Source organism: Danio rerio, chromosome 24 (assembly GCF_049306965.1).
Source record: "Danio rerio strain Tuebingen ecotype United States chromosome 24, GRCz12tu, whole genome shotgun sequence".
Lineage (NCBI taxonomy): Eukaryota > Metazoa > Chordata > Actinopteri > Cypriniformes > Danionidae > Danio > Danio rerio.
Genome location: NC_133199.1, coordinates 43,686,395 through 43,704,374, shown reverse-complemented (window position 1 = coordinate 43,704,374; position 17,980 = coordinate 43,686,395). Strand labels below are relative to the sequence as shown.

The 17,980-nt window shown below is 36.8% G+C and overlaps 1 protein-coding gene across 1 annotated transcript; it reads left to right on the top strand.

Annotated features, from left to right (window-relative positions):
- Positions 1 to 872: 872 nt before the first annotated feature.
- Positions 873 to 4,694, top strand: LOC100005038 (uncharacterized). The gene is made up of 3 exons (XM_021470240.3): positions 873 to 892; positions 1,179 to 1,227; positions 2,039 to 4,694. The coding sequence occupies exons 2-3, from the start codon at positions 1,205 to 1,207 to the stop codon at positions 3,606 to 3,608; spliced, it is 1,593 nt and encodes a 530-aa protein (XP_021325915.2). The 5' UTR covers positions 873 to 892; positions 1,179 to 1,204; the 3' UTR covers positions 3,609 to 4,694.
- The last annotated feature ends 13,286 nt before the right edge of the window (positions 4,695 to 17,980 follow it).

The window sequence follows — 17,980 nt, the reverse complement described above, 5'->3', positions numbered from 1 at the left end:
TTTGCTATCTATGAATTGATTAAAAAAATTAACCATGGATTCCTAGTTAAATTTATGCAACATTTTTTTAGTGGTGAGCAAATTACTACAAATTAGCTTACAATTAATATTAGGAAAACGTGTTGTGCTTTACACAGTCACCTTACTTCTATGTACAATGCAAGTTCTGTTTTATAAAATCAGGTATAATGTTTCAACAAGTTCAGAACATTTACTCAAAAGCCATTAATCAAATTTAATAAAATATACATGCTTTATGTTAGCATTCCTTAATATTTTCTTTATTTAACAGAAATTACTATCCATGTAACCCCGGTGTCCTGACCAAAGTCCCTCTGTCGGCAATTACGATCATGACCTCCTAATCATCCCCATCCACCGAATTGGCTCTATCACTGTCTCTTCACTCCTCCAATAGCTGGTGTGTGGTGAGCGCACTGGCGCTGTTGTCCTGTGGCTGCCGTCAGATCATCCAAGTGGATGCTGCACACTGGTGGTGGTGTGGAGAGACCCCCCTCATGATTGAACTCTCAGTAATGATTAAATCTCACTGAACTGAGCTAAACTGAACTAAACTGAACTTAAACACTAAAAACTGAACTACACTGTTCCAGTTACTATGACCATTTATGTGAAGCTGCTTTGACACAATCTATATTGTAAAAGCGCTATACAAATAAAGCTGAATTGAATGATTGTGAAGCGCTTTGGGTGTATGGCCATACACTATAAATGCGCTATATAAATACACATTACATTACATGTATTTCATTTGCCAGAAGTGACTTGTATTTCTTGCAAATCATGTGACCTTTAAAAAGGGGTGTTGGCCAGTGTATAAATACAATATGATCTGCAGGTCAGTTAGACAAAGAGGCATTTGATCAAACAGGTAATTACGTAAATCTACTTGTACGAATTCTCTGTATTTCAGAGTAGTGCTTTAATGATGAAATGTATTTTGTATCTTAAATTGTGCTGTATACTGTTCATTTTGTGGATTTTACCTAATAACTAAAGCTTGTACAGTACATGTAGAAGTACAACAATAAAGTAATACATAAAATATATTGTTATATAATATGTATATTTTTTATATAATATGTATAGTTTGTGAACTGACTGACTGTTGTAAAAGTAATGTAATGTGTATTTGCATTTACTAATTATTTTCTTAGGATCCCAAAGGACTTTCAAACCTGAAATGATGACAGATTCTAATGAAAAGTAGGTATAAAATCAAAATCATTCTGTGTGTGCAAATTTTAAGGGCAGATATAAAATTAAATTAAAATAATTATTTATAAATATAATTTAATTATAAGTACATATAAAAAATAATTCACAATGCATTACAAAAAGGACAACAATTACTGCAATTATTATCTCAGTTGTCAATCATACATGATCCACTCTGCTGTCCAGGCTTGTAGATCGCTGTTAAATAAGCACCTTCACCAGACTACAATTCTGTCACTTTATAAACTACATTTCCCGTCATGCACCTCACACCTGTTCTGGAATCCCTGATGATCACACACACACACACACACACACACACACACACACACACACACACACACACACTTAACTACTAGTAGTCTTAACTACTGTAAACTTACTGAAAAATACCTCCTACTAACACTTTTCCCCTATACAGTGCACAAAGAAAAATGGGGCACATAAAGTGGATAGCATGTAATGATAGCATTAGACTACTACCAGTTAAGTATATTAGGGTATATGGAATCCAAAGCATCTATATTTGAAGGCTGAGGTGCATCCTGTGATTTGTAGTCTGTTGATCTGACACATAGAACTTCATACTTTTATTTCAAAAATAATTTTCAGATATATTCTGATTTTGATGAAGATATTGATACTGGTAAAGAAATGCATAATTACATGGCCTCGTGTTGGGAAGAACAACTTAGCAAACTGATAATATATCATTATATATATATCAAGTATCATTATTTGCTTTTAAGAACATATTTACATGTCTCTTTTGTGTTGTGATTTTGTTTTTCAAATACAGACAAAACATGGCCCATTTAGGAACAAAAGTACGAAAACTTGATGTGATCATCACTAAATGTGATGTAATTGAGGATGGTATTCCTACTCGATATCATGTAAAAACAAGCCAAGACTCTCTCTCTAAATCTGAACCATATAAAAGATTCATCTTTGGAAAGAGAGACAAGAACAAACCACATAAAACTATTCTGATGGTTGGAGAAACAGGAACAGGAAAAACAAAACTAATCAACACTATGGTCAACTACATGCTGGGTGTTGAGAGAGAAGACAAGGTTTGGTTTGAGATCACAGATGATCAGAGTGATCGGTCTTCAGCTCACAGTCAGACCTCCATCATCACTGTTTATGGGTTTTATCTAGAAGAGAGTCCAATGGATTTAACAATCATCGACACACCAGGATATGGAGACACTCGTGGAGTTCAGAAAGACAAAGAGATTGCCATAAATTTGCTTAATTTATGCTGTTGTCTGGGTGACTGGGATAATGAACTAGATGCAGTGTGTCTGGTGATCAAATCAAACCAGAATAGACTCTGTAACAGACAAATTTATATATATGATGCTGTTCAGTCTTTATTTGGAAGTGATATTGCTGAAAACATTGTCCTGCTCTTGACATATTCACGTGGAGCTTATCCAATAGATGCCCTGACGGCTGTTAAAGAGGCTCATGTCAAGTGTGCAGTGGATGAACAGAATCAGCCTGTGTTTTTCTTGTTCGACAACTGTCAAGGAGAGACATTTCATGAAGAATACCAGATGGTCCAAGAACAATCATGGAACCTCAGTAGTAATGGTATAAAAGGATTTTTCAGTTTTTTTGACACAATAAAACCAAAACCCATGAAGATGACTAAAAATGTATTAAAACAACGGGAGCAGTTAAAGGCAAATGTTTCAAAAATAGAATTACATGATCAAGACATAGAAATAAAGCAAAATAAACTGAAACAAGCTCAAGGAGAACTGGAGAAACTCAAGAAAGAAGTTGAAGATAATAAAAACTTTGAGTATGAAGTTGAAGTGACCTACAAAGAGAAGGTTTATATTGATCTTAATAAAGCCTATGAGGCTACGTGCTGCACTGTCTGTGAGAAGAACTGTCATTATCCTGGCTGCTGGTGGGTAACCTCTGTCTCATGGTGTAGTGTGATGGAAAATAATCACTGTACAGTGTGCAGATGCCACTACAACAAACACATCAAAGAAGCAAGGATATATGTGACAAAGACAAGAAAAGAAAAAACAATAAATCAAGTATTAAAAAATAAATATTTAGAAAAAAAGAGCATCAAAGAGTCTGATGTTAAGAAGTTGGAGAAAGAGCTACAAGACATAATGACACAGAAAGTGAAGCTGGTGATGGAGGCTTTTCACTGTGTGAATTCTCTGGAGATGATTGCTCTCAACACTGATTCACTGATCACACTTCATCACATTGATTTTCTGATTAAGAAGCTGAAAGAAATAAATGAGCCTGAAAAGGTCAAAACAGTGGAAGACATCAAGAGAAGAGCAGGAGAAGGAAAACAAAGAGCTCTGGGATACATGAAAGACATATAAGAAAAATCCTCAGCTAGTCAAGGAAAATAAGAAAATTCCAGAATTTGTTTGACAAAAATCTGTTTAAACACTGACATGTCTTTAAATCTATCAGTTGTCTAGAGTGTGAGCACGCAGAGACAAAGATATTTACATATGAACATTGTATCTGAGAGAAGAACAAACTATTAGGAGGTTGTAAATAAGGATTTTTTTTTTTTTTTTAAATTGAGTATGTGCGGTGAAATTATGGAACAGTTTATAACAGATTCTCGACCAATGTCAGGATATTAATCAATTTTACCAAATTGAATGAATATATATTATTAAAGGAATACAATTATTATTAAAGGTGATTGTAAAAATATGGAAAATGTATAGAAATTTTAAAATAAATGATCAAAGAAATATGTTGATGAATAGAGGTGATTAAAAAAGAAAAAAAATATTTCTGTTTATGGCTGTTTGCAATAATGTATTTTTTTAGGGGGTCTATGTTATGATATGTCAAAATAACAAATGGTTAATAAACCATACAATACGTCAAAAATGCCAAAAGGATTAAATATTTCTCATGTAAAGGTAATGTAAGTCTAAGGTAAAAAGAAGAGACAAGAGAAGAAATAATTTGAAGTAATAGACGAATGATGTAAGTGGTAATGAGGTGGGGGAAATAATAGGCTTGTGCTTCATACCGCTTTATTTAGACTATGATGAAATGTATTTTCTTTAAAGAACTGTTTTGTGCTTTGATTTTATTTCTTTTTGTTGTTCGAAATAAATAAATCAAATCAAATCTGTAATATTTAGATGTAAAACACAAGGATCAGTGCTCTGTTCTCCTGTGCTCCTTGGACAAAATTTAGCATTTTAGCTATCTTTAGTTTCCTGGTTCATTGTTGTTATTTGTTTGTATTTGTTATGCTCATCATTCAAAAAAAAAAATTTTCTCATTGATCTTTTTCATAATTGGAGGAATCAGATTATGAAGAATGTCAGTATCTCTTGTGGTCTAATGGCTTTTGAGTATTTTGGTGTGGGGGATTATTACTTTTTGAATTTTCTATTGAAATTTTCTTTGTTAATAAATCTACATTTTTTAAACGGTTTACTTTGTATTGTTTTTATTGTCCTTAAATGCTATCACAAACTTTTAGGTATAAGTCAAGTCTATCACATACCACATCTTATCTATATCAAAATCCTAATAAATCCTGCTGTTGTATAAATTTATAATCTGATAAATTGGGCTGCTGTGTCTTATGGTGGGGGGGAGAATCCTTCCCTTTGAGAAAGTATAAGTTAACACCAGAGTGTCAAATTCTTTTTTTTTTTTTTCTTTAAGGATTTTTTTTTAATTGCATTATGCTTCCTCCTAATAAAAATAATATAATAAATAACCTTACTACACATTAAGTCATAACCTTTCCCCTATAAACATGAAATAATCTGACATTTGATTTTTTTTGGCAATTCACCAAGGAGCATCTTGCTGCTGCCTATGGTGGACATACAACCTAGCCCACAAGTGTGATGTCAAAAAAGGGAATAAAAACCTGCCTAGACATGGGGCCTGTTTCAGAAAGCAGGTTAAGTGAAAACTCAGAGTATTTTAACCCTAAAATGAGAGAAACTGGGTTTCCCGTTTCAAAATGGCAGGTTTGTTAAACTCAAGAAAGCAGGGTAAGTCAAGCCTGTTTCTGAAAGAAAGGTAACTTTAACTCAGAGTCAGTTACCGTGGTAACTTACTCTGTGAATCTAACCTGGTCCGGAGTAGGTTTTATTCTCTAAACTCTGAGTTTCTGTCGGTCTCCTCCCCTTTTTTTAAAGATAAAGCGGTATTTCTCGCCTTAGCCTTACGTCTCCGCACATCTATTTTAGAGCTCATTTTGGTGATGTGCATAAAAACGATTGATGGAAACGTCATGATTCACATAACTTTTGAAAATACGCACAATTAAACATGTGCATAACTGAGTAGGTTAAACTTTTATTTGATAAGAAAAGATGTGCATAAACTACGAAGGAAACACTTAACAAATTACAGTATGTACATTAAAAAAAGGTTTGTTAGATATGATGATGAAAATGTGTGTGAATGGACAAACCAGCAGACTGAGCACACTGCAGAACATCTTAAATAGTGTTTCAGTCATTTTAAAATGCCTTAACTGTTTCAGTATTAGTGTATATTATTAATTACCTCCGAGCGTCTGGAGCGTGTCAAGATCTCCACGTCTCATGGCTTCAAACGCCCCCACGTGTTCATTGTGTGTCAGCATTGTCTTCTGAGGCGCAAGTACATTAATTAAATAAAAAAATAATCGGCGCAGCTTATTCTACTGCAGTAAATTCTGTTTTTACTGTTGATATTTGGCGCAAGTTAATCAGAAAGTGACGATTGTGTTCTCTTTGACTTGTTGGATGAAAACGCTGCTTTATTCGCATCTTTTAGGCGTTATTCCAGTTTTGCACACATTTATGTAATATATTTTGATGGAAACACAGCTATTGCCTACATTTTAGTCACACACAGAACAAAGTCACGTACGAGAATGGCTTTTCCTTTTTTCATAAATAATTAGCTTAACCTTTGACATGTACTGTTACTAGATTAATGGGATTATTATTCTTTCTAAAAAGTATTTTTAGCACTTTACCTGCTAAATGTCATATCAACCTCTATCACTTGATCAATAAAAAAGGCAGACACACAAGTGCACTGTTAAATTTATTAAAACTGATAAACGTGTTTAAAAGTTTAGAAACAGTTTAGAAACGTCACACATTGCATTACTTATTATATTATATTTAAATATTTAAATACTTTAAATTAAAAATTACACATTAACTTGAGCAGCTGTTTTCTCACGCTAACTGTCTGTTTCACTGATGGCTGCTTCTTTTTAAATATATAAGCTCATATTTGCTATAACTTTGCATGAGCAGATCAAATTCAGCCGGAGAAAGAAATGCTGATCTCTTTTTTTTAAGATGTTGCCATAGTCACTCATAATATCTGCGCTCCATTGATAATGCCTTTTTTATAGTCACGGTGTGCGCGCTTAACTCTGAGTTGGTCTACTCAAAGTTGATTGATCTAACTCAGATCAGCTATTCTGAAACCGAAAACTCAGAGTTTTTAATCTCTCGGTAAATCAACTCAGAGTTCAAGTTTAAACTCCGAGTTGTTTGAACCTCCTTACTGAAACAGGCCCCTGATCAGCTAACAACTTTTTAACAAAATATGTTAACTTCAATAGTTATAAATATATGAAATACATCAACTTTTACCTGCATTTGAGTGGTTTCTCAAAAAAGGGATGCCATGCTATGTTTAAGTGGTGCTTGTCAGCTAGACAGACTGTATCAACATATAAACGATAAATGATATAAACATTCACAACAAATAACTTTTCAGAACAATACCAATAAATTAGTCTCATTATTTCAATCTCTCACCACAGCTTCTCATAATGTATGTATTACCCAGAAGAAATAGGCTGTTTTAGAGTTAAAATTATTTTAGTTATAACTACTGTAGCTATATAAAATTATAGATGCATAGCACTTTTTTACCTGTATGACCAGTTAGACTCCGTAAGCTTAAGGCACAACAAAGTTTCTACCTCTCCATACTCTACTTTTCTACAACCAAACCTTTCAGTTGTCGTTTTGTTATCTTGAAATTTAAATGTCCTGGGGCCTGTTTTAGAAAGGAGGTTAAGTGAAAACTTTAATCAAGCCTGTTTCTGGAAGGGAGGTAACTTTAACTCATTTGTCAGTTACCTAACCTGTTACCTAATCTGTCAGTTACCTAATCTGTGAACCTAACCTGGTCAGGGGCAGGTTTTATTATCTAAACTCAGAGTTTCTGTTGGTCTCCTCCCCTTTTTTAAAGACGAAGCAGTATTTCTCGCCTTAGTCTTACGTTTTCACCCACCTATTTTAATGCTCGTTTTGAATATGTGCATAAAAACGATTGATGGAAATATCATGATGCACATAACTTTGGAAAATATGCATAAAAAACACGCGCATAACTGAGTAGGATAAACTTTTATTCGATAGAAAATGTGGGCATAACTATGATGGAAACACTTTTACTGAACACATTACAGTATGTGCATTAAAAAAGGTCATCATATGATGATGAAAATGTGTGTGAATGGACAAACCAGCAGACTGAGCACACTGCAGAACATCTTAAATAGTGTTTCAGTCATTTTAAAATGCCTTAACTGTTTCAGTATTAGTGTATATTATTAATTACCTCCGAGCGTCTGGAGTGTGTCAAGATCTCCACGTCTCATGGCTTCAAACGCCCCCACGTGATCATTGTGTGTCAGCATTGTCTTCTGACATGATCGAGGCGCAAGTACATTAATTAAATAAATAAATAGCCTAATTGATGCAGCTTCTTCTACCACAGTAAATTCTGTTTTTACTGTTGATATTTGGCGCCAGGTTCTCAGGAAGGGACAATTTTGTTCTCTTTGACTCGTTGGATGGAAACGCTGCTTTATTCACATCTTTTATACAATATTCTAGTTTTGCACATAAATTTATGTAATATATTTGGATGGAAACAACTATTGCCTACATTTTAGTCACACACAGAACAAAGTCACGTACGAGAATTGCTTGTCCTTTTTAAATAAATAATTTGCTTAAATTCACTGACCTTCAGAATGTACTGTAACTAGATTAATGGGATTATTATTCTTTCTAAAAATTATTGTTTATTACTGCTTACCTTCTAAATGTCATATCAACCTCTACCACTTGATCAATAAAAAGGCAGACACACAAGTGCACTTTTAAATCTATTAAACTGATAAACGTGTATAAAAGTTTAGAAAAAAATTATAAACGTCATGCATAACATTACTTTTTTATTATACTTAAATATTTAAATACTTTAAATGTACTTGAGCAGCTGTTTTCCCACGCTAACTGTCTCTGTTTCACTGATGGTTGCTTCTTTTTAAATATATAAGCTCATATTTGCTATAACTTTGCATGAGCACATCAAGTTCAGCTGGAGAAAGAAATGCTGATCTCTTTTATAAGATGTTGCCATAGTCACTCCTAATATCTGCGCTCCATTGATAATGCCTTTTTATAGTCACGGTGCACGTGCTTAACTCTGCGTTGGTCTACACAAAGTTGATTGACCTAACTCAGATGTGCTGTTCTAAAACCGAAAACTCTGATTTTTTTAATGTCTCAATAAATTAACTCAGAGTTCAAGTTTAAACTCCGAGTTGGTTGAACCTCCTTACTGAAACAGGCCCCTGAAGTCTATTATTTTCCTTCCCAGTTTTGTTTTATCGTTGTAAATGTTTGTTAATAAATTCTTAAACTTGAATTTGGTGTGTTGCCGAGAAGGCAGAGGACTGATCCACACTCACCACAACCAACATTAAAACTTTTCACTGTTGCTCCCACTTCTAGATATTTAACAGCAGGATTGTAACATGTCAACATTATTCTTCACTGCTACATACATCGTAACTGCACAAAACTGGACATATATGTATACAAGTCATTGTACATTTGATTATAATTAACACATTTAAATAATTTTATTTATTTATTTGTTTGTTCATTTTCTTTTGGCTTAGTCTCTATTTTAGTGGTCGCCACAGCAGAATGAACCAATGTATATGTATTCCAGCATATGTTTCATGCAGCAGATGCCAATCCATCTGCAACCCAGTACTGGGAAACAATCATTCACATGCACGCTCATACAATATGGCTAATTTAGTTAATCAATTACCCTATAGCACATGTGTGTGGACTGCAAGGCTGGTGGCATGAATGCAAATGACCAGCACCTGTAAGTCTCACCTGTCTTGAGTCTCACAGAGGAGCACTGTATATTAAAGCTCTCTTAGATCACTCACTTACATGCACAAATGCCATGTAACTTAAAAAATGAAGGACATTAAAATACTGTAAATGAGTTTTCTTACTGACACTCCATGGCAATGGCCAAATGCACCTAACCTAAAAACCAGCCTAACTCCATTACATGTCATGTCAAGAGACTAACTGGGTAAAAACATTTTGTCAGCCTTCATATTTCTACTTTTATCTTCATGTCATGATGCATTAAAATGTTTGCTGCTTGCTTGTATAAAGTACAAAACTAAAATTCTTTCAGGGCAGGTATAACAAAGAACAGAACTGAAACCTTTTGCTTTGAATGTGGGATATTGTCTTAATTTCTTTGTCACTCAAACCGCAGAAACTCCGTTGTGGAGATTTTGTTTAATATAACCTGTCAAAATAATATACAACATTTTCCTTTCAGACAAAGCAAACTCATTACTTACTTTCATAGGTGTGACCTTTGAAAAGGTCAGTGGAAAATACCAACACAAATACAAAGACAGACAGAAAAAACACAGGAGTGAGACAATCAGTGAACATTCCCAGTGATGTTGATGTAAATACAAAAACTCATTTCAATGACATCTTTACTTCTATAGTGCTTTTAATCTAGATCGTGTCAAAGCAGTTTAACATAGAAGTTCTAGTACAGGGGTTTTCAAAGTGTGAGGCGCGCCTCCCCTGGGGGGTGCCAGAACATGTCAGGGGAGGCGCGGGAAAAAATATTATATAATATAAATATAATTATTAAGTTTAATTATTATATGTATTTTTTATTAATTTTAAACGTTTTAATTAAACAAAGCTAAAAAAAATAATACGTCAAAAATAAGAAAACCTTTTTTACTCAGAAGGCCATAGCTGTGAATTCGCTTCTGTTTGGCAAGCCCGCCAATACAGGTATATGCCTGCTAATTTACAGTCTATGCTGCTATACAATGGATCGGTTTCTGAGACCCCCCGATTCAAAGTCTTCAAGTTCAGGGCTTAAACCCAAAAGACGACGATATGATGATCAGTATTTGAGTTTAGGATTTACGTGGACAGGACCAGCTGATGAACCACAACCTTTAAGTGTGGTTTGTCAAGATATTTTGGCTAATGACAGCATGAGACCCACTAAACTTCGGCGACACCTTGAAACCAAGCATGATAAAGTAGCAGGAAAACCTCCAGAATTTTGTGTGTGTGTGTGTGTGTGTGTGTGTGTGTGTGTGTGTGTAAGCGCGTGTGTGCGCGTGCGTGTTTGGGAGGAGGGGGGCGCCAATGGATAAGTTGTGTCAAAAGAGAGGTCCACTGTCTTAGACTTTGAAAAACCCTGTTCTAGTAGATTGAACCGGCTTCAGTCCAGTTTTCAGAGTTTAAATTCAGTTCAGTTCAGTGTGATTTAACTTTCACTGCTGAAAGTATAAACCTTGAAGAACAAATCCATCCATGCGCAGCACCACAAGTCCTAAACCATGCAAGCCAGTGGTGACAGTGACGAGGAACAAACTTCAACAATTTAGGAAAGTTCAGTTGGGCACAACCATTTCTCCTCTGGCCAAACTTCTTCTGCAGAGCTGCAGTCTAGTCGCCAGAGGCTGGAGAATGCTGGATGTCCATTGCAGAGAGGCTGCAGTTGTAAATTGTTACCGGCAGGTGTTCAGGCGGGCCCACAGGATCAATGCAGAGACTGATCTGACAGTAAGATCTTTCAGTCATCAGTCCCACGCTCTCCACTCATCTACGACCACCACAGAGTCCCATCAGGAGATGGGCCGGTTCAGGATTGTAGAGACCTTGGGATAAGAAAAAACAGACTAACAGAAGGATAGCATAGATGCGGTTCAAATTATAATGTCTTTTGGCAAGTGTTTCTCTTCAGTTGGCCTAATTTATGCAGCCTACCATTTCTTTTGAGGATTTGGATTTCAAGTTATGCTTTTATGTTTTATGTGTATGCTAATGCAAAGAGAGGTGTCTTTAATCTGGTTTTAAACTGACATAGTGTGTCTGCCTCCCAAACTGTGCTAGGAAGGCCATTTCCTTGCCATCACCAGGAGCCTCATGTACGGACTTGCGTTGAAATCATAATAAAAAAATTACATACCCACTGTTTTCTGCGTATGCATATTAACAGCTTTGTGTAATATGCATAAAATTACAATATAAAAGCTGTGAATATGCATACGCAGAAAATATTTAGATGTACGAAGCATTGTGTACCCCAAATCCCACGCATATTCTCGTTGTACGTACATCTGAATGAATGTGAAACTGAGAGCAACATGCACGAGCGCAAAACCGCTCCCTGCCTCTTCCCCCGTAGGAATATGCTAATGACTTTACTTTGGCAAAAACCAACGAAAAAGCAATGAACGAAACGGTGTTATTTGCAAGTTTGTCTTCCAGAATTAATAAAAAAGGTTAAAAAATGAGTGGGAGAGTTCAGCTGATGCGGTTAACACAGTTGGGTCTGAACATCGCACTGAGTGGATTAAAAAAGAAATAGTGTAATGTATAGGTGTAAAACTTTGCAGCGTTTTTAACAGACTGACTGGTGCAGCTCGTAAAACGCATGGTTACATGTTTTGACACGTTCAAACATGAACTCGGGTTGAATCCAGCGTCTGATGAACTCTTTCTCTTTTTCCCCTTTACTACATATCAGATTTTGCCTACTCTTCATCATAAGAAAGACAAGTAGGAATCCTTAATAAGTCTGTGCATCATATTTTATTTGCACATTTATTGAATGGAAATGTTTCTGATTCACGCATGCTAATTCATCTTCAGATGGTGCCTTTATAGCAATGTGTGTGCAGTAGATAGCTCAGATTACACTGGGAAAAACGGTGACCGCTGCAAATTGTGCTTTAATGTTTGGCTGGTCAACTGTATGGTACGGAAACCTTATAAACCTGCTAGACATGCGGATGAACCCGTCTCATACAGCTGCCTGTTACGACCACAGTCACAACATTAAATGAGGGAAAACACAAATGGATCAGTCTAGGGGTTTTATTAATTAAACAATCAAATATAAAAAAAAAGGGTGGGGAGGAAACACAATAAACACAGGCTGAGAACAAAAGGAGCACAACTCCACGTCTGGACCGCCGCTCAAATCCCCGTCTCTGAATCACTGCAGCACAAGCTCTCAAATTGCCGATGGTGAATTGTCTGCAGGTGCGGAGAAAATCAACTCTAAATGAAAACACAAGCAGCAACAAAACACAAGAGGGCGACAAAGTAACAAATAAATAAATAATAATTATTAATAAATAATAATAATAATAATTAATAAATAATAATAATAATCCCCGCTTTTGCTGTGTTTTGGGTTGTTGTCCAGCTGAAATGTCCACTGGTGACCAAGGCCAAGTGTCTTTGCTGTCTGCCTGACGTTGTTTTTGAGATTGCTTTGGCCCATTCTTTGTAAAACAAGGGAGGAGCAATGAAAATGATTAGGGGATCATTTCCAATTGCATGACAACATGGTGTGGACACAGACTCCTTTCTAAGGACTTTCAGATGTATGGTTGCTCGACATGGAACTCCCTCTGAAATACTGGCAAATCAGGCCTCCGATTTCCAAGAAGAGGATAAAGAGTTACAGACTGCTTTTGCTGCCATGAGTCCAAATCTCCAAGCCCAGTTAGCAAAACAGAATATTTAGTTCCATTATAAGTCATAAGAGCCTTACATACCATAGTTGGGCCCCAAACTCTCACAGAGGAAGACCTCAGAACACTCCTTATAGAGGTTGAGGCTATGCTCAATGCAAGGCCCCTGGGTTAAGCTTCTTCTGAACTGGCTAACCCAGATCCAGTGACGCCGAATTACCTGTTGATGGGGCAACCAGATGTGCTACTGCCACAAGTCTTACCCAGAATCTTTGATCCTTAGTTGGAAATGATGGCAGAACTAAAAGGTCTTGGTCAACCAGTTCTGGACAAGTTTTATTAAGAATTACTTGCCCACCCTGCAACCAAGTCAAAAATAAACGACAGACTCCAGCAACCTCAAACCTGGAACAGTTGTAATAATAATAGATCACCTACTTCCTCGAGCTCTGTGGCCTCTTTGCAAAGTTGTTACCATACAATTAGTATTAGATGGTCTTGTCCGTTCAGCTTATAGACGCACCATCAACAAGCTTTGAACTTGATTAGGCAGAAATTTAACAATAAGCATATGTATACAAGGTGACATACATAATCTCACAAACTTTTGTCAGGTAGTGTATATTCACATTTGAAGCAATTGTGTTTACATAAACGATTGTTAATGCTAGCCATGGTTGCCCTCGATTCTGTATGAACATGAATCAATAATCTCAATACAAATACATAATAGTGAAACAGTGGTAACAGTTAAATACTGTAAATGATGCATAAATATTTAATTCTTGTCACACAAATCTAACTGGCGTAAAGAAGAAAGGAAGAAATGATCTTTCTCTCTAGCGGAACAAACAAAACTTCAGTCAATAGATTCAAATGTCCACTGGTGACCAAGGCCAAGTGTCCTTGCAGTCTGCCTGACGTTGTTGTTGAGATTGCTTTGGCCCATTCCTGGTAAAACAAGGAAGAAGCAATGGAAAGAATTTGGGGATCATTTCCAAGTGCATGACATCATGCTGTGTGAACTTAGATCAATATTATGTTATTGTATTGAGATTATTGGCTCATGTTTATACATAAGCATGAACACCTGCGACTAGCATTAGAAATTGTTTATGTAAACACAATTGCTTCAAATGTGAATAATCATTATATGTGAGAAAATGCCTTGTATATATACGTTTATTGTTAAATTTCCGCCTAATTAAGTTCAAAGCTTGATGATAGAGAGCCTATTCTTGCTTCTATAAGATTATCTGCTTTAAAGGTTTATTAATGTTTGATTGTTTATGTACATTGCAGTTAAGTAGTGTGGATAAATAATTCAACTTGTTACTGGTATAATTTTCTAAATGTACTTATTCATGTATATTTTTTCTTTTCTTTAGACCACACACACATACACTCACACAAATGCCATGTAACTTTAAAAATGATGGACATTAAAATACTGTGAATGAGGTTGCTTACCGACATTCCATGGCGATTGCCAAATGTATCTAAAAACCAGCCTAACTCCATTACACGTCATGTCAAGAGACTAATGTGAACTGAGTAAAAACATTTTGTCAGCCTTCATATTTCTACTTTTATCTTCATGTCATGATGCATTAAAATGTTTGCTGCTTGCTTGTATAAAGTACAAAACTAAAATTCTTTCAGGGCAGGTATAACAAAGAACAGAACTGAAACCTTTTGCTTTGAATGTGGGATATTGTCTTAATTTCTTTGTCACTCAAACCGCAGAAACTCCTTTGTGGAGATTTTGTTTAATATAACCTGTCAAAATAATATACAACATTTTCCTTTCAGACAAAGCAAACTCATTACTTACTTTCATAGGTGTGACCTTTAAAAAGGTCAGTGGAAAATACCAACACAAATACAAAGACAGACAGAAAAAACACAGGAGTGAGACAATCAGTGAACATACAGTGCATCCGGAAAGTATTGATAGCACTTTTTCCACATTTTTTTATGTTACATATTTATTCCAAAATGGATTGAGTTCATTGATTTCCTCAACATTCTCCACACAATCCCCCATAATGACAATGTGAACAAAGAGTTTTTGAAATTTTTGCAAATTTATTAAATATAAAAATGCTGAAAAATCACATGTACATCAGTATTCACAGGCTGTACCGTGAAGCTCTAAACTAGGCTCAGGTCTTTCTGTTTCCACTGATCATTCTTGAGATTCAGCAGCTTCATTGACATTCACCTGTGCTCAGTTCAGCTGATTGGACATGATCTGAAAAGGCTACACCTGTCTATATAAGGGCCCAGGGTTGACAGTGCATGTCAAAGCACAAACCAAGAATGAAGATAAAGGAATTGTCTGTAGAACTCTGAGACCGGATTGTCTCGAGGCACAAGACTGCGGAAGTTTACAGAAACATTTCTGCTGCTCTGAAAGTTTAAATAAGCACAGTGGCCTCCATCATCTGTAAGTGGAAGATGTTTGAACCACCACGTGTTGCGAGTCAGGTTTGATCTAATCTTCTGTGTTGTTAACTTCAGCTGTTTCTCCTTTCAATCAGCGCTGGCGCGCAAGCATTACTCACCTGTTTCCATTTGAGTCTACTGGTCTCTCCTTATAAACCTGTTCCCCCTTGTTACTCTTTGTCGGATTATTGTGTTAATCAATGCTTATGTACCTACTCTCGCTCACTAGTAAACTCTACGTTTTACCCAATCTAAGTCTAGTCTAGTCCAGTCCAGTTCCTTGACCAACAACTTCGCTTTTGCTTACCTGTGATCTGCGCAGTCTCCTCGCCACTGATTTCCAGCTCCACACCTGCGCTCGCCAGCTGCAGCCCACCCTCTGCTCCGAGGGAGCCGAGGCGGACCATAAGAAACTAAATTCTCTGGTCTGATGAGACTCAAATTTAACTCTTTAGAGTGAATGCCTGGTGCCATGGTGGTGTTGGCATCATGCTGTGGGGATGTGTTTCAGCAGCAGGAGCTGGAAGACTAGTCAGGATAGAGGGAAAGATGAATGCAGCAATGTACAGAGACATCCTGAATGAAGACCTGCACAAGAGTGCTCTTGACCTCAGACTGGGGCGATGGTTCATCTTCCAGCAGGACAATAACCCAAAGCACACCGCCAAAATATCAATGGAGTTGCTTCACAACAACTCGGTGAATGTCCTTGAGTGGCCCAGCCAGAGCCCAGATCTAAACCATATTGAACGTCTCTGCAAGATCTCAAAATGGCTGTACACCGTCGCTTCCCATCCAGCCTGATAGATCTTGAGAGGTGCTGCAAAGAGGAATGGGCACAAATTCCCAAAGACAGGTGTGCCAAGCTTGTGGCATCATATTGAAAAAGACTTGAGGCTGTAATGAATTCACCAATCAGACAATTCCTAAGCCACCATAAAAACCCTAAGTTCCATATCACAGCCCTATTTGTTTTGAAGAATCCCCCCTTCCACCCCTACTCTCCCTTATTTCCTAGATGGGTGGCATGGTGGCCCAGTGGTTAGCATTGTTGCCTCACAGCAAGAATGTCATTGGTTAGTCCTTACCAAGCCAGCCAATGTTTCTGTGTGGAGTTTACACGTTCTCCCTGTGCTCTTGCGGGTTTCCCCCTGGGTTCCTTGGTTTCCTCCCAACGTCCAAAAACAACTTAAGTTAATTGACTAATCCAAATCGACACCATATACATGCTTCTAGTAAGTAATCTCTTAAGAGAAATCACTATCTGTTCATTAGCTACTACAGCAAGGGAGTTCTCCAGATCTACCTGGGCTCAAACTCCCCTCTCGCTTTGCAAACCGGAGGGAGCCCTGGGCTCGAGAATCTTATGAGCTCATGGTTCTTTCCCGGGACAGCATGCCAAACAAGCTTTATAATCCATTATCAGCTAAGTGTGAACTCTTGATACATGGTTAAAACATACAAGTGTTGTTAGAAAAACAATTAAAATCAATTCATCATAATTTATATAGCACTTTACAATGTAGATTATCAAAGCAGCTTAACAGTCGCAAAAAACCATAACATTACTTTAGTTTTGCTTTGTCAGAGTTGACAAACAACATTCTGTTCTATTGTGTAGGTTTACTGGGCTGGTGTATATTAATGAACGAAGGTGAAACTATGTTCCATGTCTCATAAAAACAGAAAAACAACTAATAGTTTAGTAAGCTTTATAAATCTCCAATGTAAGTCTGATGAGATCACTGAGGCCAGGACTGTGGGTCACTGTTTTTGTTACCAAGCACCCCCACTTTTGGGACTGTTAATTTCTTAAATTAACAGTGGTTTTGGTTAATATAATATAGCGCATGATTTTGGATTGTGGGGGAAACCGGAGCACCCAGAGGAAACCCACGCCAACACAGGGGGGACCATGCAAACTTCACACAAAAATGCCAACTAACCCAGCCGGGACTCGAACCAGTGACCTTCTTGCTGTGAGGTGACAGTGCAGTAAAAAGATTTAAATTACTAAAATGACTTCAGTTATTTTACTTTGGTTTCTGAAGTATTTGAAGCTTTAAGACACTTTCCTTACCTCAGAAAGAAAACAACTAAAACAGGGTCTGCACTTTTTCCACTTACAACAATAAATTTCTGTGTGGTGTTTGCATGTTCTCCTTGTGTTGGTGTGGGTTAGGTACCTTGCTCCGCTTTTCCCCACAGTCCAAACACATGCGCTATAGGGGAATTGAATAACGAAATTGCCCTTAGTGTGTGTACGTGTGTGTGTGTGTGTGTGTAAGAGAGAGAGAGAGAGAGAGAGAGAGAGAGAGAGAGTGAATGGGTATTTTCCAGTACTGGGTTGTAGCTGGAAAGGTGTAAAAAAAAATATGCCGAAATAGTTGGCGATTCCTTCCTCTGTAGCGACTCTTCATAAATATGAGACTACGC

What these genes read in the sequence shown, in the direction of transcription:
- LOC100005038 (XM_021470240.3), top strand. Translation starts at nt 1,205, where the DNA reads ATGATGACAGATTCTAATGAAAA. An exon ending in ATGACAGATTCTAATGAAAA is followed by an intron (nt 1,228 to 2,038) that starts GTAGGTATAAAA and finishes TTTCAAATACAG; the next exon opens with ACAAAACATGGCCCATTTAG.